This window comes from Mauremys reevesii, linkage group 4, assembly GCF_016161935.1.
Source record: "Mauremys reevesii isolate NIE-2019 linkage group 4, ASM1616193v1, whole genome shotgun sequence".
Classification (NCBI taxonomy): Eukaryota; Metazoa; Chordata; order Testudines; family Geoemydidae; genus Mauremys; species Mauremys reevesii.
This window is the reverse complement of record NC_052626.1, coordinates 75,606,676-75,629,920: the sequence shown is the minus strand read 5'-3', so window position 1 is coordinate 75,629,920 and position 23,245 is coordinate 75,606,676. Positions and strand designations below refer to the sequence as shown.

The 23,245-nt window shown below is 45.4% G+C and overlaps 1 protein-coding gene and 1 long non-coding RNA gene across 2 annotated transcripts in view; one reads left to right on the top strand and one right to left on the bottom strand.

The window, feature by feature from the left end:
* LOC120404381 overlaps positions 1–23,098 on the bottom strand; it is a 28,890-nt gene extending 5,792 nt beyond the window's left edge. The window contains exon 1 of the long non-coding RNA XR_005597968.1: positions 22,300–23,098. This is a non-coding gene — a long non-coding RNA (uncharacterized LOC120404381). The remainder of the gene's footprint in view (positions 1–22,299) is intronic.
* A 15-nt stretch (positions 23,099–23,113) lies between these two features.
* HSD17B12 (hydroxysteroid 17-beta dehydrogenase 12) overlaps positions 23,114–23,245 on the top strand; it is a 148,345-nt gene continuing 148,213 nt past the window's right edge. Inside the window, exon 1 of the mRNA XM_039536810.1 lies at positions 23,114–23,242. Coding sequence (XP_039392744.1) covers position 23,242 — 1 coding nt within the window. The 5' untranslated portion in view covers positions 23,114–23,241. The remainder of the gene's footprint in view (positions 23,243–23,245) is intronic.

Here is a 23,245-nt window from a genome sequence, read left to right as displayed (position 1 = left end):
CCATGCGCTATCCAGTACCAAGAGCGCTCCTTCGAATCTCGACATAGAGACGTAGACTCCGAGATCTCTTGACCTGCTCTCTTCTGACTTGTCTAGACTGACTGTAGTGTTGGCACTGATGTATTGTGTGTTGGCAAATCTTTTGCATTTTTTAATCATCACACCTTTTCGCATCACACAGACTGCCCGAGGCTGGCCGCAGATTAGGGCTGACGCAGCAGAGGCGACAGAAGAGGAAGAAAAGAAAGGAAAGATGTTCCAGACACCAGGGCAGCCCTCAGAGCAGAGGGGAGAGAGCAGGGCCAGAGCCAGGAGCAGGAGAGGAGAGCCTAGAGCCTGGAGGAGAGGGTGCGGCAGAGGGAGGAAGGGGGAGAGGCCGTGCGTGGCAGGGCGGCTGCAGGAGCGGGCGAGGAGCAAGCGGACACGCTCCGAAGAGAAGACCACCAGCATGTTCTGCAGGCGCAGGCAAGAGCCCCCCCTGCAGTGCCCAACGCTCGCCCTCCAAGTCCAAGTCTGTCCCCTCACCCAAAGTGACTCAAGAAGGCGGAGGGGGGGCTGGCTGTCACTGCTGCAGCACTAATGCACAACAGTCACCCCTCTGTAATGTAACAGTTGTTCTCTCGCTGAATCTACCCACCAGTTGATCCCAAATCCCCAAATCAACCCCACTGTTTCCTGTATAACATTATTAAATGCTGTGTTGTTGTTTTTCACGTTCGATTTTTCATCGTGGCAGAAGACTTCGTTTTATTTTTTTTGTATGTTTGTAGCCCACAGGGTACACACAGGGGCACAGGTCAGGGCAGCAGCACACACAGCAGCACAGGCTTAGGCAGACAGGACAGTCTGTGTGGTGTGGTGTGGTGCTGCCCTGTCCTTCCTGTGTAGTAGCCTGGGGTGCCTGATCCCCTGGGTAAAGGCCTTGAGCTTCCTTTCCATCACATGAGGCTGGATCCACGATCCTCCCCTCCCGGAGCCCCAAAGAGACTCACCTCATCCAGCACCCCTCCCCTCCCCCCCCCCCCTCACCTCACCCCCACCCCCCAAACGCCCCAACCCCCACCCCTCATGGTAACCCCCTACCCCCCTTCCCGTCAACCCAACCACCCCATGGGCACCCCAACCCAGCAGCAGAGGCACAGAATGTTTTCAACGAAGAAACAGAAATGCAAAACAGAAAAAAAAGATTTTATTAAAATTAAAAACATGTCCTTATTAATTAAAACGTCCTTGGGAAGTGGGGAAACTGGTTTTATATGATCAGGCTCTTAAAAATCAAAGTGGACAGTCACAGGTTACCCTGCTCTGAGAGGACTGCTTTCAAAGCCTCCCCTGCTCATAATCGCTTCGATGCATATCGCTCTCGCTTCACGGGTCTCTGGCTGATCATAAACAGCAGCCAGGCGATCTCCCCCTCCAACCTCAGCCACCAAAAGGTCTCGCCCTTGCTTGCACAGAGATTGTGGCAAGCAGCAAGCAAGCAGAGCACACTGGTTGTGGATTTCGCTGATGTCGTCGTCACTACAATCTCCGCCATCCTCATCCTCCGTCCTCCACAGCACACTCCACCACCATTCTGCACAGCGGCTTACACTGTCCAGTTCCCCAGCCTCCACTTCCTAAGCGGGCTCGAGGGGCCAGGGGCATTAGTGAGCCAGTAGGCCGGTCCGATCATCACTGGCATCATCTGCACATCCCCACCCGTTATTTGTGGTCCGGAAGAAAGTGCCCCTGCAGGCGTCTAAACAGACCAGGCAGAGAGAAGACCACGCGCGCGCCATGAACCTGCCCACCCCCGCCACGCGTTGTTGGGCGTACCACCCCGTCCACCACCACAGCTTGCAGCACCATTGAAAAGAGTGGTTTTCGGTTAATGTCTGGCCTGGTGGTGGGCTGGTGCCAGAGGATGGATGTGAGTCTCCATCCACCCCCCCACCACAGTTTGGGAATCCCATCGAAGCCATCTGATGGCTGACCTGACATTAACGACAGTCACTACCTTCAGAGCAGTTTTGAGTTGCTTACTTGAATGACAGCAATCCCCCAGTGGCCCACGGTAAAGTCCCACGCCGCTACTGACCCGACCGCTGCTGTCTGGCGGGTAGCGCAGAGGAGGGCTGCTGACTGGGCTTGCACAGTCTTGGCTGCAGGGGGCTGTCTCCTGGCCTCTCAGGGGCTTCAGGGCAGGGCACAGGCACAGCAAAGTGTCAGTTCAGTTCAGGAAGTCCTTCGCTGAAAGTGTTGTGTCAGCCCTAGACCTGCAGCAGCACCTATGCAGTCCCACCAGGTCTGTTTGTTTCTTGTTTCCCGGGCCCAGAACCCCCGTTCCCTTTCCACACCATGACCATGACCCACTGCCACCGGCGTACCTGCTGCTTGAGGTCTGGCCCACTCTCTCTCTCCTGCGCGCCTGCGGGGCCTCCCTGCCGGGCCCGGTCATCTGACTGTGGAAGAGGTGGGCGATAACGAGTGGAGGAGAACGGCATGGCCATAAGTGCAGCGATGATCGAGCATGCTCCATGCTGCTGTGTGCTGGCAGCGCTGCTGGCGACCGACCAGAGAACCACAGAAGAAGAGGCCCGCGCTTTTCCGGGAGAGAGGAGAGGGGAGAGGGGAGGGGCGGGATTGACACATTTTTTTTTCATTTTTCCCAGGGGGCAATAAATCAAAATCCCAATGGGCAGCGGGCAGCGGGGAGGTGGATAGCTGGATAGCACAGTGCACCGCCAAAGTCGAAGAGGCCCCGTGATGTGAATGTCAATTTCGAATTGTATTATTGTATATGGATACAAATTGAATTTATTAATCGAATCCAAAAAAATTGACTTAAGTAGATTCGAAATAGTCCTGTAGTGTAGACAAGCCCTGTGACTGTCATCGAGTAGGTTCTGGGGAGGTGAGAAGCATTTAGGGAACTCTCTGAAAAAAGAAAGAAGTATTGTTGGGTTCTAACAACAAGGGCCTGTGAGTTGTAAGTCTTGACTACTGTTCCTGACAGTGTCATATGCCACCTCTCTGTGCTTCAGTTTTCTCATCTGCGAATTGAGAATGATATATACCTACTTCACATGCATTTCATGAGGTTTAATTAATTAATGTTTGTAAAGTGCTTGGAGATCCTAAGATGAAAAGTTTTGTAGACGTGCAATATTACTAAGTTGTAGAAGTGCTACCAAAAATACTTGACAAATGGTGGCCCTCAGGTAAAGGTCTGGAGAAAGGGTGATGTTTTTCAAATCTTTAAAAATAAGGGGAAATGAATAAGTCAAGATAAACTGACTTCTGTGCCTCTTAATTCTCTGGAAAAACATAAGAGGGGAACACAGAGCTGTGGAGAAGAGGAAGCATTACATGATTGCTGCTTTGCATCTGTGAAACCCAAGTCATGCTATACTAACTTTCTCATCAACAACAGATGCATTGGATATAGGGAGGGCTGTAGACACAATTTCATGTTCAACATAGCACCACACAAAGATGCACTGAGAGAAAGATGATTCTAGATAATATGATACAGTGAATAAACAATGGGTTATAGATGGGAAACAAAGAGTTCTCATCAAAGAGCAGATGGGTCTGAGGGGAATGCATCATGTGAGATAACACAGTATGTTGGTATTGGGACCAGTGAAATGAATGCTGTCTTTTATTCATTCCATAATGGACAAGTGTCCATATTACTAACTTACTATTTCAAAAGGCACTGACTGGCAGTGTCAACAGAGACTCCAAGGAATAAGCAAGTGGGACCATGTTGTCTTGCCTCTAGAGGTGGGCTTTCCTACTCAGAATCAACAGGGTGCATTAGGCTAGAAGGTTAACCTTCTGCTTCCACTGCTCACACTGTGTATTCACTAGAGAATGTCACACTCTGGGACTCTTAGTTCAGCACCTATAATCACTAAAATTCACTTTTTAAAATGTACTTGTGACTTTGAACATTGCTGCTTCTACAAAAGTTGCTTTCCTGCACACCAATCCCTCAAGCCCCTTCCTGTTCTACATGTTGAGGATGTGAAGCACTCCCCATTATAATTGCTTATGGAAAAGTCCTACAGAATTCAAAAGGGATTGATAACCTTTATGTACAGTTTATTAACCAACCTTAAGAAATCTAAGGGATGATTTAAAAAAATGTCTATAGAAAGGATAACATCCTGTAAATGATCTTAGTCCCTCTCTGCTCCTCAACAGAGTACATAGACCCTGATTTAGTGTCCAAACTCACCCCTATTTTCCGGCATTTTGTTAAACTTTTAAAATCAACGAGCCTTGCACAAAACCCAGCCTAAGCTTCTTCCCCAATATTGACTGTTCCTGTGGTGTTCCTCTAGGAGCTCTATCCTATTTCTCTCTGGCCCAAAGAAACATTCCCACCCTTTTTCTGGTGGCTAGCATGACACAACAATAATTATCTCCCACCTTAATGCAGGGGTTTTGCACTTGGGCCTAAGGTAACTCAACAGGAGGGTCCTAGAGCCTAAAATTCTCTCTTAATGTCTATAGGTTTATAGTGTAATTTCTATAGCTTCCTATTGCGTAATTCCTGTTAAAGGAACTTTCTCATAAGGATCCACAGACATCAGTGTGCCAGTTTGGCTCTGCATTCAGCAGGATGAACATGCCAACAATTTCTTGCTTTAGGTGAAACTTCTGTTCCTGCAGTTATACTGTGGTGTTTATTGTTCAGCAATTCAGGACTTAAATCTCTGAGGCAGAAAGGGAGGTTGCTGAAACCTTAGGTTTACAAACAATAATAATAATAATAATAATTAATAATACAGATGCCATGCAGACTGGTAACCTGAAAAACATGGGATGAGGCAACTTGAAGCTAGGACAGCTCAGTTGTATTTCCCCCACCAGTCAGCAAACATAGTCAAAATATGTGTTGTAACAGGTTTAGCTAGAGATGGGAACCAGAGCATAACTTTGTTTTGTTTTTTAATTGTAATAGTTCACGTGTGCTGCATTAACACTGTAGAAACCTCTGAAGGGAACTACTATAGAAGAGAGGGTAAAAGCTGCAGTTAGACAGGTTGTTAGTGTGAAAAACAAATTTGTAAAGGGATCAAATTTGCTTGGGCCACAAGTATGTCACTTAGATCATGTCTGCAGTAGGAGCACTTTTCCAGTATAGATATACCAGTATACTGTACCAGCAAAACACTCCTAGGGTATGTCTACACTACCTGCCGGATTGGCAGGCAGCAATTGATCCAGTGGGGATCAATTTATCGCGTCTAGTCTAGATGCAATAAATCAACCTCCGAACATTCTCCCGTTGACTCCTGTACTCCAGCGCCGCGAGAGGCGCAGACAGAGTCGATGGGGGAACGGCAGCAGTTGACTCACTGCGATGAAGACACCACAGTAAGTCGATCTAAGTACGTCGACTTCAGCTACGTTATTCATGTAGCTGAAGTTGCGTAACTTAGATCGATTCCCCCCCAGTGTAGACTAGGGCCTAGTGTGGAGGCAGCTGATATCAGAAAAGCTGCTTCAGCCCCAGGGGGTTTAACCCAACTGCAACTGCTGCTCCAGTAAGCTGGGGACCTTTGCTCTGGTGATGGACTGCCAGTCAGCTGTTCTGGCAGCTACTGCTCTGGCAGCACCGGAGTTGGCCACCAGTCGGCTGTTCCAGCCACCACCACCCTCTCCCCTGCTCCCGGCACTGCTCCAGTGGTTAACAGCTGCTCCAGCTCTGTCCCAGAAGAAGTCATGGAGGTCCTGGAAAGTCATGGAATCTGTGACCTCAGTGACAGAATCATATCCTTACCCATTGCTTATAAAGTGAGTGACTCTTAGCTTGAGAGCCCCAGTGGATATCAAGTGCTAGGCTGGCTCACAGTAAGAAGGGTGTTTCTCAGCTAACCACAGCCCAAGCCATCAGAAAGGAAGGAAGATATCATGGCTAAGGCACGGGAATGGGTTCTCACTGGGATAAATAAATTAATATTTGTGAGGCACTCAGCTGCTGCAGTGATCAGGGACACAGAAAAGCCTATTAATAAAAATTACTGGTACCTCTTGTAGTAGAGAGAGGGTCTTGAGCCCTGGGCTTGGTGCAAGATCTGAGTCCGGAACTATAGGCAGTGAACCAAAGTCAGGCCATGTATTAAAGCAAATAAGCATCCAGTATATGAACTTGGCAAAGTTGTTGCCAGTGAACTAGGCACTAGATAGTTACGTAAATATCTAAGTAATATGATTTGTCTGGGATATCAGGAAGAAGTGGAGGTAACAAACAAATATCATGAAACAGGGAAGATAAACAATGTATGTACTATCGCAGTTGTTGGTCTCAGTCTATAAATGTTGGGGTACCACACCTTAACTCTTTGTGTGGTGTGGGGGACAGCAGAGACTGCCCCGGCCGAATGAGTCACTCCTTGCCACTGTGCACTCATGTATTAGTGTATCTGTAACCACGGAGCCAGGGCACTAGAATTGTGCCAGGAAGGCAATAAACCTGTCTGAGTGGCCTTTGCCACTGAACTATGCCTGTGGTCTTTCTTTATGAGTCATGTCAAGCTCTGTTGAATAAGCAAACTGCATTATCTGTTGATAACATTGGAGCTCCAATGTGCTTGAGCGTGTTTCTGAAAATGATCAATTTGATTCCCTGATTCTGACATCTTGTGGGAAAATTTCAAGACTAAGGCACTGTCTACTGCCAAGTATGTCTTTGGAACAACAAAGGAAAAAGAACCTGACTGGTTCACAGCGTCTGAACATGTGTTGCTCCCATTCGTAGAAAAGAAGAAGCAAGCTCACTTCACTTTACTTCAACAACCAACTAAGTCCAGAACGTTGAGTTCAAAGAGGCTAAGGCTGTGGTGCAGAAAGCCAATAGAAAATGTGCCCAGAAGATTCAGACCTGCTTTGAAACAGGGGACCTTCATCGTACCTATGATGGAATCAAAGAGGCACTTGGGCCAATTTGTAAAAACACCTGCAAACTTGAAAGTGGAAGATGGCACCATCCTGACTGACAGGCAAGAACAACTTGACCAATGGACTGAGCATTACAAAGAACGCTACTCAAAGGATGCCATTATCTGTGATACTGCCTTAGCTGCCATTCCCCAGCTTCCAGTGATGTAGGAGCTGGACCAAACACCAACTCTTGAAGATGTAGAGAATGCTATCAAAGAGATTGTGCCTGGGAAAGCAGCAGGCAATGATCAGATACTTCCAGAGCTCCTAAAGGCAGGGGGGAGAAAGCTTGTGAGCAGTATCCACACACTTCTCTGCAGAAGAAAGCCACATACCCCAGGATCTGAATGATGCAAACATAATTACTTTATAAAAAAATAAAGAGGACAGAGCAGACTACAACAATTACCAAGGGATATCTCTATTCAGCGTGGTCAGCAAAGTGCTTGCAAGGGTCCTGCTGAAAAGACTCCAAGTCCTTTCTGAGAGAGTTTATCCTGAGAGCCAATTCAGAGCTGGATGCTTCATGACTGACATGTCCTTCACAATGTGATTGTTTCAAGAAAAAAAAGTCATAAACAATAGGTACCTCTCTATGTAGCATTCCCTACAAAAGGCCTTCGACACGGTTAGCAGGAATGGCATATACAAGACCCTGTTGAAAACTGACTGTCCACAAAAAATGTTCTCTTCTATTTAAGAAGTTCCATGAGGGAATGAAGGCAACTATCCAGTATGAAAATGAAACATCGTCTGAGTTTAGCATTAATGCGGGCATAAAGCAAGGCTGCATCTTAGTGCCTACTGGTTTTTGCATCTTTTTCTCTATTCTTCTTAAGTATGCTTTTGGAAATGATCAATCGAGCATACTAACTGAATCAAGGATGGATGGCAGCTTGTTCACTATCAGATGATTTCAGAGCAAAAGGCATGTCACCCGGCTCACTATTCAAGATCTGCTCTTTACAGATGACGCTGCATTCATCTCTAAGTCACCTGATGAATTGCAGATCATGCTGAATAAGTTCTCTGATGCATGTATTAAGTTTGGCATGGTAATCAGTATAAAAAAACAGTTGTGATGTCACAGGGCACCAACATCCCACCTAAAAACTATGTCAGTAATGAAACTCATTGGCCAGAATACAACAGGCCAGGCATAGGAGACATCTTCTCATCATGGCGTGATGCCAGAGGGGGAAGGAAAAGCACTGACAAAGAACCTCTATAAAATCTTGCTTTTATATGCAGTATAACAAACAGGTGATGTAATTGCAGATTATTGGACCTTAGCAAAAGCTAAATGAGGGAGTTTAGGGCTGAACCTTGCTCTCTCCAAGGTTTTTGACTTATCTTACTTACCATATATTTTCCCAAATACTGGACTAAGTTCTAACCAATTATTTACTGCAGCTGGTGCCCAGTTAGCCATGTTTTCTTTATTTCCCAAACCTTAAATAAGATGACACTGGTATTCCAAGGGGACACTACAAGTTTATCACAAACAATCCTTCTCTCTCTTAAGAGTACATTATTTTTGGTGACATCCTTTGGGCCTATTACTCGTGCTAATATTCAAATTCAATTTAAAACCATAGTTCACTCAGGTCTAATGTAGACCTATAGTCCTATATTAGACTTACTAGTTGCAGCACAGCACTGCCCTGAGTCAGACTAAGTCTAAAGCCAAGTGTCTCTGACTCAACATGTGAGGTTTACTGAAGGTCTTGTGCAGACAAGGATGTTCCCTGAGGGATAGGTGGGATATTCTGGTGTGGGTGTTGCTTGATGTGCAAATGCATTTAACAGTCAATTGCATCAGCCTAGCTGGTCTGAGGCTCCTTTAGAGTGTACAGCAATTTACAAGAAATGGGACAAAAACTGGTTTTGTAAAGCTGACAGGGTACCAGGAACATACAATCACCTTAAACAAGGTACAGCCAAACAAAAATCACATGGTTTCTTATGGTTGTAAATCTTGCCCTTCCCTATGAGCATCACTCCCTGCATTACATCTAAGTAAGATTGCTCAGGGAAGCATCTTTATCTCCTTATATATCTGCATAGAGCTGTATAAACAATAAAAAATGGTGAATAGCCAACATTTTAAAAAGTGCAATCCACAGACTTATGGGAGACTCACTGTATCTGTGCTCCCCTATCAAGGATTGATTGAGTCCCACTCATGGAACAACAGTGGAAACCTAATAATAATATAGCTGAGGGGTTTTGGAATCTGTATGACAAAAAAAAGATGGCGGTAACAGCAGTTCCTACATGCAGTTAGGATTTCCAGGTGGCCAGCAAGTCCGGCTCCACACTCCCATTGGCCAGGAACTGTGGCCAATGGGAGGTGCGGGGTGTGTGTGCCTGTGGGCGAGAGCAGCGTGCAGAGCCTCCTAGCCCCTCCCTGCCCCGCCTAGGAGCTGGACGTGCTGGCCGCCTCCGGGTTGCAGCGCAGCACAGAACCAGGACAGGCAGGGAGTCTGCCTTAGCCCCGCTGTGCTGCTGACTGGGAGCTGCCCGAGGTAAGCCTGCGCCAGCCCTGAGACCCCCCAACCCAGAGCCCCCTCCTGCACCCCAGCCCACCCCAGAGCCTGCACCCCAGATGGAGCCCTCACCTCCCCTGCACCCCAACCCCCTGCTCCAGCACAGAGCCCCCTCCCACACCCTGAACCCCTCATCCACGGCCCCACCCCAGAGCCTGTACCCCCTCCTGTACCCCAACCCCCTATCTCAGCCCACAGCCCCCTCCCATACTCCAAATCCCTCGGCCTCACCCCTCAGCCTGGAGCCCCCTCCTGCACCCAAAACCGTTCATCCTCAGCCCCACCCCAGAGCCTGCACCCCTAGCCAGAACCCTCACCCCCTCATGCACCCCAACCCCCTGCCCCAGCCCGGAGCCTCCTCCTATACCCTGAACTCCTCATTTCTGGCCCCACCCCAGAGCTCGCACCCCCAGTTAGAGCCCTCACCCCATCCTGCACCCCTGCCCCATCCCAGTGAAAGTGAGTGAGGGGAGGAGAGAGCAAGCCACCAAAGGAGTGGGAATGTAGTGAGTGGGGGCGGGGCTTTGGGAAAGGGGCAGGGCCTAAGGGCAGGGACTATAGTGTTTGGTTTGTGCAATTAGAAAGTTGACAATCCTACATGCAGTAGGTGAGGGCTGACAACAGAACAGGGAAAGGAAGGACAATTGTACAGGGGAACCGAGCACGGGGTCCCCTCCCTCTCAAAAAATCTGTAACCTTTATGTAAATAAAGTAAAATGAGAGGGCGGGGGCCCAATGAACATGATGTACCGGAGCTCCAAATTTCTCTAGATGGGCCTGAGCAGATAATACAACTGAAATTGGGCAGGTTCTGAGGCTTTATAATCAGCAAACATTTTCATAGTGTGGAATGCATTTTAATAGACTATCTCATTGCTGCTTCTCCTCCTAGTACTGATCCTATTCGGAACTGCATAACATCCTTGTGGTAACTGCAGCAGTTGCTTACATGGACACATAATGTTAAGTTGCCTGGTTCCCTTCCCCCCTTTCCATGTATGTGCTACCAAGTTGTCTGATTCATTTGTATTCTGGATGTTCCTTTCATGTTTGTGGCTCCAGTCCCTCAGCATAGCTCCTGTTTTATCCTCAACTTATATAGCAGTAGCATCTAATAGAACTAACTTAGAGTATGGCTACACTTGAGAGTTGCAGCGCTGGGCATTACAGCGCTGGTCGTACAGCTGTGTAGGGAAAGCGCTGGTGTGTGGCCACACTCACAGCTACCAGCGCTGCAGTGTGGCCACATTTGCAGCATTTGCAGCGCTGTTGGGAGTGATGCATTATGGGCAGCTATCCCAGTGTTCAAGTGGCAGCAACGTGCTTTTCAAAAGAGGGGGGTGGGGTGGAGTGTCACAGGGAGCAGGGGAGAGAGAGAGAGTGGATTTTTGGAGCCGACACTGTGTATCAGCTCCCTGCCGTGCAAAATCAGAAAATTTTCCCGACCCCTTACTCTTAATTGCAAACAGCCTGCAGACCAGATAAGCAGCTGCTCCAACAAACTCCCTTTCTCTCTCCCCCCCCCCGCTGTTTCTCTCGTCGAGCAAATACTCTTCCCCGTGCCTGCCTCATTCACAGCAAGGTAGTGGGTTTATCTCATTTGATTGTTCAGTCAGTTACAGATTGATCACGGCAAACAGGAGCTGTGTTTGTTTTTTAGATAAGCAGCTCCCGGAGCCCCGAGTTCACAACAAAACAAAGAGAGGCAGCATAACAAAACAAAGGGAGTAATTTAGTTAAAAGCATTCTGGGATATATCCTTATACCCTGGAGGCCAATAACAGCGCTGGTGTGTGGCCACACTTAACGACCAGCGCTGCAGCACCAGCGCTGCAATGCTTATTCCCCAAGCAGACCCAGGTGTATGGCCAGCGCTGCAGCTAGGGAGTTGCAGCGCTGGATGTGCCCTGCAGGTGTGGACAGTTACTAATTGCAGCGCTGGAAAGCCTCCACCAGCGCTGCAAATCTCAAGTGTAGCCATACCCTTAGTTGGCTTCTTTCCCCCTTTCCAGGTTCTTTTACTGCGTCCAGGCTCCTTACTGCAAAGAAGAGTCTGGGTGCTTGTAAAAGCAGATGAAAACAAGGAGCAGGAGATCACACAATGTTATATACCAGCTTTCCACGAACCAGTTTGACAACCCCATATATACGGATAATAAGAAAAGTCCTATACGGTGCAACCACAGTCCTCCTGTTGCTGCAGCCAGGTGTGGAGTGCAATCAGTTAATCAGTTACAGGTTACAGGTAACCATGCCGATGGACAGGCTGGGGGACAGGAGGAGGAGGGGAGAGGCTGGGGGGGGGGGACCGCGAGTGGTGAAGCTCCTGGGATGGGGAAGAAACCCAGATTCCCTGAGGCATGCAGCCAGGAGCTCTTCTCTTGCAGAAGCAGAGAGCGAGGGGGTACCGTAAGGCTTTTATTTTCTGGGTGGAAATGTTTCTGGACAGTGTAATCATGTCTGGATAGTGGATAAAATGTGCTGTGTTGTTAAATGTTGTCATTTCTGTGTCTACAGTGACCTGACTGGACTGCCCAGATGTTCAACATCACAGAGGCTTCAAAATTGAGGAAGGACATGCTGAAAACTGTTCTTCAGCACTCTGCTAGAAAACATATATATGCACTTGTGACTGTACAGTCACCACCCCACACCCTTGCCCCCTTGTGTTAATGTGTTGTGTGTCTGTCTGTCTGTTGTCAAAGGTTTTTTTTTTTTTTAAAACAATTCTTTTGGCTGAAAACAGTCTTTATTTATTATAGCAGATAAAGAAAGATACCTAGTCTAGAAAAAGAAGAGTAAATGCAAATATTATTATTTATTAAATAATAACATATAAGTAAGTAAGCAGTCACTCCCATGCAAGGCAGCAACATTACTGTTGGCTTAGCCTTCAAAATTTTCCCTCAAGGCATCCCTAATCCTTGAAGCCCTGTGCTGGGCCTCTCTATTAGCCTCCCCTCTCCTGTGCTGCATTCAGCCCTCAGGACTTGAACCTCGGTGGTCCATGCCTCACTGAATGTTTCACCCTTCCCTTCACAAATATTATGGAGGGTACAAGCAGAAGCGCATACGCGCGGGATGCTGCTTTCCCAAGTCTAGCTTCCCATACAAACATCTCCAGCCACTGCTCGTCATCCCAGACTTCCATGATGATATCGCTGGCTGAAGGAATAGCTCGACTGCCAAACGTGTTGTGCTGGTGACACTCATCAGCAGAGTCTCAGCAGATCGGCTCCATTTGCCACAGAAATCATTCACACAGTGAGCACATGTTCTTTCTAATGACTTATAATTCCACTGTATCCCACTCAAAAGCAATGCAAGAATCTGACTCTTGTTATCTTGTAGATGGGAGAAAGCATTCTCTATACAATGTCATTGTGAAGTTTTGGGGATCACCCAGACCAGTAAGGGGTTCTGTCACTGCCAGCCTTGTACTTTTGGCGACCTTAATGTTATGCTGCTATAGCTCAAAGCCCTGATACCAATAGCTAGCCTAGAAGCACAAAGGTCTCACCCTGGCTTCTACCAGCCTAGTTACTGCTCGCAGGGTAATATCAACAGCCCTGAGTCTCCCTAAATCCATCTACTCAAGTCTTAACTACCAGCCACTTGGACTTTTCCTCTCTGGTTCATCACTCCTGAAAGTGTGAAGACAGCCCCCCATTATCAGCTCACTTTGGGACACATACTTCATACAATTTGCAGACCAGAGACCTGCTATGGGTAAAAATAAACAAAATGTGTATTCAATAGGAAAAAATCACAGATTCAAAGCTGAAAGAGCAAGGAAAAGCAAACACATACAAGTAGCACAGAAAATAAACATAAAGATGCAACTTCAGGCTTTACACTTCTATATTAGACAATTTCCCTTTTCTAATACAAGTTACCTAATGCCTCTGAACAGTTTCCCAATGTATCCTGCCTAGATGCTGGCCCTGTTTCTGCATTAAAAAACCTCAACCCTAAACCTACTTTTAAAAGGCTTTTTTCTCCTCCCCCACATTTTCGTGTTTCTCGTGGCATGATGACTCATGGTTCTTCAAATTAGAGGAAACTTCCACCTTTCTTAGCCTATGTCGACACTAGAGGCCTTACACCAGCACAGCTGTATCAATGCAGCTGCACCACTGTACAGTCTGTAATGTAGCCACTCGAAGCCAACAGGAGAGAGTGCTCCTGTCAGTTCATCTAATCCAGCCCCCACGAGCGGCAATAGCTATGTCCACAGGAGAAGCTCTCCCGCCAACATAGCACTGTCCACACAGGTGCTTATATTGGTGTAACTTATGTCGCTCAGGGGGGTGATTTATTCACACTCCCCCCCCAGCAACATAAGCTTTGCCAGCGTAGGTGTTTTCTTTTCAGTTTCAATGTCTTTCCATCAACTTTAATGGTCCACAATTGTCTCTTCCTGGCTGGACTATGGATGGGTACTTAAAGTTGGATTCATGTAAACAACTAGCCTGAAAAGTGTCTCTCCCTGCCTGATTGCTTCACCACCCTGTTGTGAGGTGATGCTGTAGTTGCAAAACAGTTATGATTACAATTTTCTTTGCATATATACATGCATACATTCATAACTATAACCTGTATACATAGCTCCTAATGACCATTAAGTTCAGAACATTACAAGTGTTCACAGAAGACTTTATATGACACATAGTTATAGCCAATAACACTGTATACAACCAGTTGATTCAATTGCTCATTCTTTGGGGTTCAGATGCTTTGTTCTTTCCTTGGGAGTCTGGGATCTGATTGTCACAATCATGGAGTAAAAACAATTTTATAGCTGTATTATTTTCTCTTAAAATTATAGTAGAGTTGTTTCTTCACCTCTCATACACATACCCACATGCATGTTCGGTCTTACAGAAAATACATAACTGCTGTATATTTAAAGCATTCCTAGGAATTAATTATATAAATTCTGGAAGGGTTGAGTATTATTTGCTGCTGACTAAAGGTAAGGTAGAGAAACAGCATCAAAAGGAAAAAAAGTCAGTCCTGCAAGTTGGCCCTTGCTATTGTAATTATGAATCCACTATGGCAGTCCTTATGCAGAAAATACCCTCACTGAGGAAAGTGAGAGGTTTGCTTGACTACCGGCTACAGGATTGGACCCTACATTTCCATTTATCAATTGTACAAATCTAAAAAATGTAACCAAATTTCACTGAGTAATATACAGCTTTGGTTTGGTAGGGAGGAAGCTCTCTGAGAGTCTGATCCTGAGTGGTGCTTTGTCAGGATCAGATGTATAAACAGGAAAAAATAAATTGTTAGCTAAGTTATTCTACTCAACAGCTACTCCATTCTGTGTATTAATATAGAAAGTCAGCAAAATTATACTAGTGGCAACTCAAACTACTCTAAGGACAAATTTATTCATTGTCATCAAAACCAAGAGTCAATAGTAATGGATACATGGATAAATCCACATCACGCTGACTCGGCTAATTATCCACTTCTTCACAAAGATATTTTCCTACATCACAATCCTATGTCATGTGTACCAGTTAACACGCTGAGTTTGCTGCATCACCAGCATTAAATCTAATGTATATGCTTGTTCAAGGGCAAAGAAATCCAGATTACAATGTGTTGTTGAACTCAACAAAACTTAAATTCCACAGTAGATTTAATTGTTTGAAACATTTTGATTATGCGCACAGGCGTCTATAATTTATTTAGATTTGTATTAATAATGTATGCTGTTTGAGTGACATGCTATTGTATGTTCTTTCATAACAGGAAACATAGCAAGCATGTATTTGTTATTAAAATAAAAATGTAGTATTTTAAAAATATGAAAACATGGTTTAGTCTTATTCACTTGGGCTTATTACACTTTGCAAGTAATGTAATGATGTCAATGATCTTCCATGTATATCTCATCTAAAGCCACACAACCTGTCTCCTCATTCCCTCCACTTGTTTGTTGCACCAATATGTTGTATCTTGTCTTAAGTAAGTTCTTTGGTCAGGAACTCTCTCTCAAACTCTGTATTTGCAGAGTGCCTAGCACAACAGGGTCCTGATTTGAATGGGGGTCTCAGGGCAATACAGTAATATTATTCAGTTTTTACTTATGGTTGCACCCAGTATGTGATAGGTACTTTCCACACATTCAAGGATAGTCCTGTTCCAAGGAACTCACAATCTAAGGACAAACGAGACAAAGGTTAGGGAAAATGGAATGGAAACAACAGAAAATAAAATTAAATTTATATGCAAGTCAGTCTGATTCACTGTAAGCAGCACAGCAGAAGTGGATAGTTAAGAGGGACTTACGTGCAGAGAACATAGAGGCTTTGCAGGTGAGCTCGGGGAGATTGTACCTGGCATAGGGGAGTACGTGGAAGATGGCATGGAGGAGATTGACAATCGGACAAGGCTGGGAGCATTAGCAGAGCAGAGGGAATGGGCGCAACATGAAGCTTGACAAGTTTGGGTAAGTAAGGAGAGACAGAGTTATATAGAGCTTAGAATGTAGTGACCAGAATCTAAATTTTATTTGATAGTGGATGGGAAACCGGAGAAGAGTTTTAAAGAAGGGAGTGATATAATCAAATTGACAGGCAAGGAAGATGAATGTGTATGGACTGAATAGGAGTAATATATGGTGTCTGGGAAACCAAAGCGAAGGGTACTGCAGTAGTTAAAACAGGCAATAATGAGGGCCTGGGTGAGAGATTTTGCTTTGGGAATAGAAATAAAAGAGTGGATCTTGGTGATGTTGAGAAAAAGGAAGTGGCAAGATTTGGATATGCCCTGCATGTTTGGGCCAGTGGAGAGGGAGAAGTAAAAAATAATACCAGTTTAATATATTAATATTAATACAAGCCATAAATAATAATAGTAGTAAATTGATCTCAAAAAGCCTTGCTTCTAGAGGACTTGCTCCTGCTCCTATTGAAGTCAATGGCAAATCTGTCTTAACTTCAGTGAGTGGTTTGCCTGAACAAGGATCACAGGATTTGGCCCAATATTAGGGCTAGTCAGAATTTTTGAATGAAATATTTTCTTGCAGGAAAATGGGATTATGTTGAAATCAAAGTTTTCCAGGGGAAAAGATAGATTTTGGCAGAATTTTCTATCCGGAAACCGAGAATGTTACATTTTGGTTTGAGCTAAACAAACATTTTATTTTGAATCAATATTAATCTCTCCATCCCCTTGAGCCACTGTTGTACTTTATAGGAGATGTAGTTCTGTATCCCTCCTCCCTCCACTGCCTCCTCCTGGCTCTGTTCCCCAGCCAGACTCCATCTCCCATGAAGCACCATGGTGTCTCCCTGTGGCCGAGCCACTTTGATGCCTCATGGGAGTTGTAGTTTCCTAGCACTCTGTGTACCAGTGTGAAAGGGGAGAAGTCAGAGCTGTAGGATCCATTGTCACATGGATCCTCATTTTCTTCCCATTGAGGAGGCTGTGCATTAGAGTATGGGGTAATACAGCCTTAAGTTTGCAATAATGGCTGCACTGAAGCCACACAACTTATCTGTGACCTAGGGAGAAGATGCATTCCCTCCCTGTATTCTTCCATCTCCACTGAGATGCTCATTGCACAGCCAGTATTCAAGGTGTATTATATAGGATAAATTGTTTGAGTACACTGCCACAGTTGTATTTACATTAACTAGTACAAAAGTTATGACAGTCATACTTTCTCATGTTTCAGGTATAAATTGATCACGTGGTAGGACTGGGAAAGCATTCCATCCCACCCCCTTGCTATAGTATTGCACAAGTAGTGCATTAACTTTTCTGCGTATAATCAGCCTGCTACACATCTTACACAATTTCCCCTACGTTCTGGTTTTCCTGATGACAAATTTATACCTCTTGCCTGTGGGCTGGCTGGACTTGTATGCAGCTTTAATGTTTCTACAGCGTTGTGTGTACTGTTTGTAATTTCACATCAGCGGATGTCATTAGACTTGTTCTTGGTAAAGGCAAGAAAGTTACTGGGATGGTAGAGCAGGTGTCCAGTTTACTTAAAGCACAGGTTTGGATTATAAAATAATCTAAGAGATTGCTTTTAGTTTTATCTATGAAAAATAAACCCAACTCATAAAATCTTTCCATCATATAGTGATTCACTCTTTCAAAGACGAAAACAGGTGAGATGAGTTTTGGGTGAACGTGTGGATCAATTCCTATTGGAACCAGTTTACTCATCCCTAGATGTTACCTACTGACAGCATAAAAATGCAGACAGGAACTAGGAAAGATGTTGAGATAATCCAGAACTAGAACTAAAATAAAACTAGCAGAGAAACCAGTACAAAATCCACACTAAACAAAAGGCTGTCAAACTGGCCCTATGGCCCAGCTTCATCTGCGCTGCCACACTGAAGATCAGGTTTTGATTTCTAATCCCAATTTCTCACTCTCAGCTCTAGAAGTGCTGTGGAGGCTGTACTGGCCCTGGTTGGCAGAATGTTTTATGTTACATGCGAGTGGATTATGGTAAAGTTATATCCTTTTCTGCTATTGTGTTAGCAACATAGGACCACAGGGGCTTGCACCTGACTGGGATCTGTGAATTTGAGGCCACAGAATTAGCTGTAGAATCTACCCCCACACAGAATGGTGCTCCAGAATCTAAACTTTTCTAGCCCTTGTGGTTGTAAAGATGGTCATGAAAATATGAACGGACTATAAATCAGTGATCATTCCTGGATCTTCAGCCAGCCAAAACAATAGCTAAGAGAGGTGCAATCTGCCGCATTCATGTCAATGGGTTGATATGTTGGAACATGACAATTTAAATATCAACACTGTTGACTATTTATCTGCTGACAGTTTTAGTAGAAACATCCAGCTCATTTTTTACTCAAAATTCCAAACTGCTTCCTATGCCTCCCCAGGTGCCAAACCCCACAACTTTCCTCTTCCAACATACTAAGGCCATGTCTATATTACTATATTATGTCAATTTAACTTACGTCAGCATACAATCATTAGAGTTATTAAATTGCTTATGTGTGTGCACACGGCTCCTTGTGTCGGCGGTGCGCGTTCTCGCCAGGAGCAATTGTATCGATTGTATTGTCAGTGTAGGGCTTTGTGGGATAGCTTCTGAAAGCCAGTAGCAGTTGATGAAATCAATGCAGTGTCTACACTGATTACATTGACCTAATTACATTGACCAAGACTCTACACTGCTCTGGGAGGGGGTGTTACTAAATCAGCATTTATATTGGCAGGAGCCAAATTTAAGTGAAGACACTTCCACAGTGAGGTCAATGCACGGCACCTTATGTTGACCAAACCCTGTAGTGTAGATCAGGCCTCAACCTCCAGCTTCATCTCTGACAACTTGCATTATGCTATTATGCAATGTAATGTCAATACAAAATCTATGATATATTGAAAACTGAAAGTGAGGGAACAGCATGATATAGACTGAATTTAATATCAAAATAAACAACTCTGGCCTACCATATTACTATATTGGGCTATTGTATTATTCAGTGACAGTCTCTATTTTCCAATTTAAATAAATCTGCTGTAAAATTAGAGTATTAAAGATGTTTTATTTAATGGAAATCTGGACTGGGACTCAAGGGACCTGGGTTCAATTCCTTGTTCAGCCACAGAGTTCTTATGTGATTATAGGCAAGTCACTTAATCCACTTTGTGCCTCAGTTCTCCATCTGTAAAATGGGGATTATACTTTACTACATCACAGGGTTGTTATGAAGAGACAATCCATTAATGATTGGGAGGCGTTCAGATATTATGGTGATGGGGTCATATAAGTAGCTAAACAGATAGAATTTGCAGCATGCCACAGAGATTTTCCAGTGACTCTACAAAGCCATGCTCAGGAGTGGAATGGTGAGGTTAAAAGGGGTATGATCCAAAAGATATGTGGAAGAGCCTTAAGCACAAAAGGTTTATGGTTGATGAGTTCAACAGATGAAGGATACAGCATAAGAGGCATGGAAACATGGCCCAGGTTACTAGATATGCTAAGGTTATTACAAAATTGCACAAGAGCACTTCCAACAGTGAAATCAGAGCAATAATACTTGATACAAATACAATGTTCCAGTGACGACTTAGAGGGGAAGCCAACTCAATCATTTCCATATTCAACCTCGGCCAATAAAGAACAATAAGGGTAAGAGTGAAGAAAACCAAAGTGGAAGAGGGCAAGTTGAAGCCTGGAGTTTTTGGAGGGGTGGGATGGGGAAGGGAGGGAAGAGGCTTGAGTGGGGCACACGTTGCTGAAATCAGGGAAATCAGGGCTTGTGTTGATTCTTTTTTCTGGCCTCATTGCTATACTAGAGAAAAGGGTGCCTCGCAGAGATCTGTCTCATCCTTGTGCAATCCTGCTGTGGGACACAGGGCCAACCTGTGTGTGGCAGACCTTGCATGAGGTGAAGGGCCTCAACCTGTGGCCTGCTTTACTGTACATAGGGCCAGCTCTGATTGAAGCAGTGTAAACAAGCAAAAGTCAATAAATATCAAGCAGTATGACTAAAAGCAAAGCAAGAGAACTACCCCCACTACCCGAAAAACTAAGGCACCTTGACCAGGAAAACAAGGGGTTGAAAGGCATGCCAGCCACTAGGCTGACAGGCCTTCCAAGCATCCTGTTACAGAACCATTCCTCCCAAAGATGCTCAAACTGCTTTACAAACTATGGCCTTCATTATGATTGGGTTTATTTTAAAAAAATGCTGAGGCGGGGGCCGGGGGGAGCACCTATTCATAGCTTTAGGAACCCCTGCCATAAGAGAACTAAATCTCCCTGACCCAGCAACTCCCTAATAACAGACTCTTGTTATCGTGACCTACGCAACTGAGGGAACTTCATCTGTTTTACGAAAAACGATGTTAAAAATGTTTGGAGCACACAACTCAGAATGGTGGGAAGATGGAACCTGATGCATCAGGGAGCATAACACATGAGAAATAACTCTGTGGTACAGAAACTACATTATGGTTTATTCAGTTTACAGGCATGTGCTTGAACCACTATTATTCTGGACCAGGGGTAGGCAACCTATGGCACGGGTGCCGAAGGTGGCACGCGAGCTGATTTTCAGTGGCACACACACTGCCCGGGTTCTGGCTAGTGGTCCGTGGGGCTCTGCATTTTAATTTAGTTTTAAATGAATCTTCTTAAACATTTTAAAAACATTATTTACTTTACATACAACAATAGTTTAGTTATATATTATAGACTTATAGAAAGAGACCTTCTAAAAATGTTAAAATGTATTACTGGCACGTGAAACCTTAAATTAGAGTGAATAAATGAAGACTCGGCACAACACTTCTGAAAGGTTGTCGACCCATGTTCTGGACAGTCATACACTAATAATAATAATGTATTTTAACTCTTTGAACCTGTGATGAAATGGAAAAAGTGCCCATCAGCATGGCAGGGGTTAAGGAGCCATTGGGTCCTGCTAGCCCGACCCAATTACACCTGCAGCCAATGCCAGGCCTAGATGGGAGAGAAAAGGAGAAAGCCTGGCCCAGTTCAGGCTGACAGGTGAACAGGCAGGCGTTAGCTACTTCCCTATCTGAAAGGTAGCCTGCCCGCCAAGACTTCATGTTCTGTCTCCCAGCAAAGGGAGACTATAGAGGAGACCTAGGAGTCTCCGGTAACTGAGTGACTCCAGACCAGAGACAGTGTGGGCACAGGTGCCGACTTTCTTCTGTCCGGGTGGGTGCTCCACCCCTGCTCCGCCTTGAGGCCCTGCCCCCACTCTACCCTCTCCCCCAAGGCCCCCCCCATCACCCTGCCTTTTCTCACCCCTGCCCCCACTTTGCCCCCTCCTGAGGCCCTGCCCCCACTTTGCCTATTCCCACCCTGTTCCACCCCCTCCCACCCGCCACCAAACAGCTGATTGGTGGGGCCCAAACTTATGACTGCCCTGCCCAAAGGAGCCTGGACTGTGGCTGGGCACCGCCCAAGGTCCATGTGGCAAGCTATCCCAGCAAATTAGACAATAGGGGCCATGCCCCAACTGAAGGGATGCTGGTAGGAAGTAGTCCAGGAAAGTGGATTTAGATTGCCTGCTTGGAGTGCCCCTCCAGAGGAGTGGGAGGGCCTGGGTCCTTCTACCCCCACTACCCGGAACACTAAGGCATCTTGACCAGGAAAACAAGGGGTTGAAAGGCATGCCAGCCACTAGGCTGACAGGGCGTCCAAGCACCCTGTTACAGAACCATTCCTCCCAAAGACGCTCAAACTGCTTTACAAACTATGGCCTTCATTATGATTAGGTTTATTTAAAAAAAATGCTGAGGTGGGGGCCAGGGGGGAGGAAGCACCTATTCATAGCTTTAGGATCCCCTGCCATAAATTATAAAAGCACATCTATAATCACCCACATAACTTAATTTACTTCACTGGGGCTATTTATGTTCTTAAAGGTAACAAGTAGAAGTGGAGCAAAATACTGTGCGTCCATGAACCTGGCAGGAAAAAAAAGGTAGGCAAAATGTAATTACTCATAATGGCAATTTGGCTGGGACAAGAAACAATCCCTCTCTGCTTGCAAAAAGTGCCAGTCTTTAATTACTACAGTACATGTGAACAGGACATTGGAATTGCGTGTCATCGGATAGATGGTACAGTACCTGCATTAGCCTAGTTGCTGCTAACACTATCTATGATGGGACATTCGTGAAGCTTTGATTCTGTGGGAAGAGCCTCATCTACTGACTCACCAAAACTATTTACAGCAGACTTGGTTTTCGTTGAAATTCTTCACATCATTATTGACCAGGTCCAACCTGATTATTTCCAGTAGCGCAACAATATACTTACCTTTCACATGAAGAAGAGATCTTGCTGAAAATCTTTGCAGTAGGTCCAAGCTGAAATAAAGTTGTCTTATACTGTCATTTCTAGGTGCTCTTATTTTTTTCACAAGTGTCCTAGCAAGCTCCTAATATTATTCATTCATTTAGAGGATGAGGATTTGGTGGCTTTGCACATTTCCAATGGAGAAGCAAAATGTCCCCAATGTGGTTCTGCATCCTATTGAAAATAGAACATTTGTGTCCCTTATTTTAGCAAAGCCTTACATACTGTGACACAGCACAGATATCTGATTTCTAGTCTGTATGTGGTCTTGTGCCATGATATGAGTCAAACATTCTGCCCTGTTGTACATTTTAGCAGCTTAGGCATCTGCCTTACTGCACAGCTGGACTCCTGTCTCCCTACTGTCAGCTTTCATCACAGTCCAAAAGCAGGAGTAGGAAGGCCCCTACTTGCAATGAGATCTGGTACCTAAACACTGGTACACTTATACATAGTTGTGCAGATGTATGACAATATTGGTGGTAAGCACATTGCTGCAAATCAGTAACCGCAAGCTGCACTTTACAGGTATTGGTGAGCTGCTGGGATCTCCTGCCTTCAGGGCTTGAAGGAGGTCCCCAGACAGTGCCCGTTTGTCCCCCTAGTTGGGCCCAGTCCGGGGATTCTTTCTCCCCAGCGGGGGATTCCACGGGCTTAGCTGACAGAGACCTTGCACCGTACTTCAAACTACGCGCCCCGACGGCACCAACGGCCGCCAAACGGTCTGTGTGACTGACAAGTGCCTCTGCCAAAGGCTGTAGACGCGTAAAGTCGACCACGCGGCGTGCAGGCGCCTGATGAATGGGAGCGTTTGATGAGTATCCCCATCTTCCAATCAGAAGGCAGTTGGCGTGACCCCGTAGATTGGGGGCAGTGTGGCGAAGCGCTACCCAATAGAAGAGGAGTA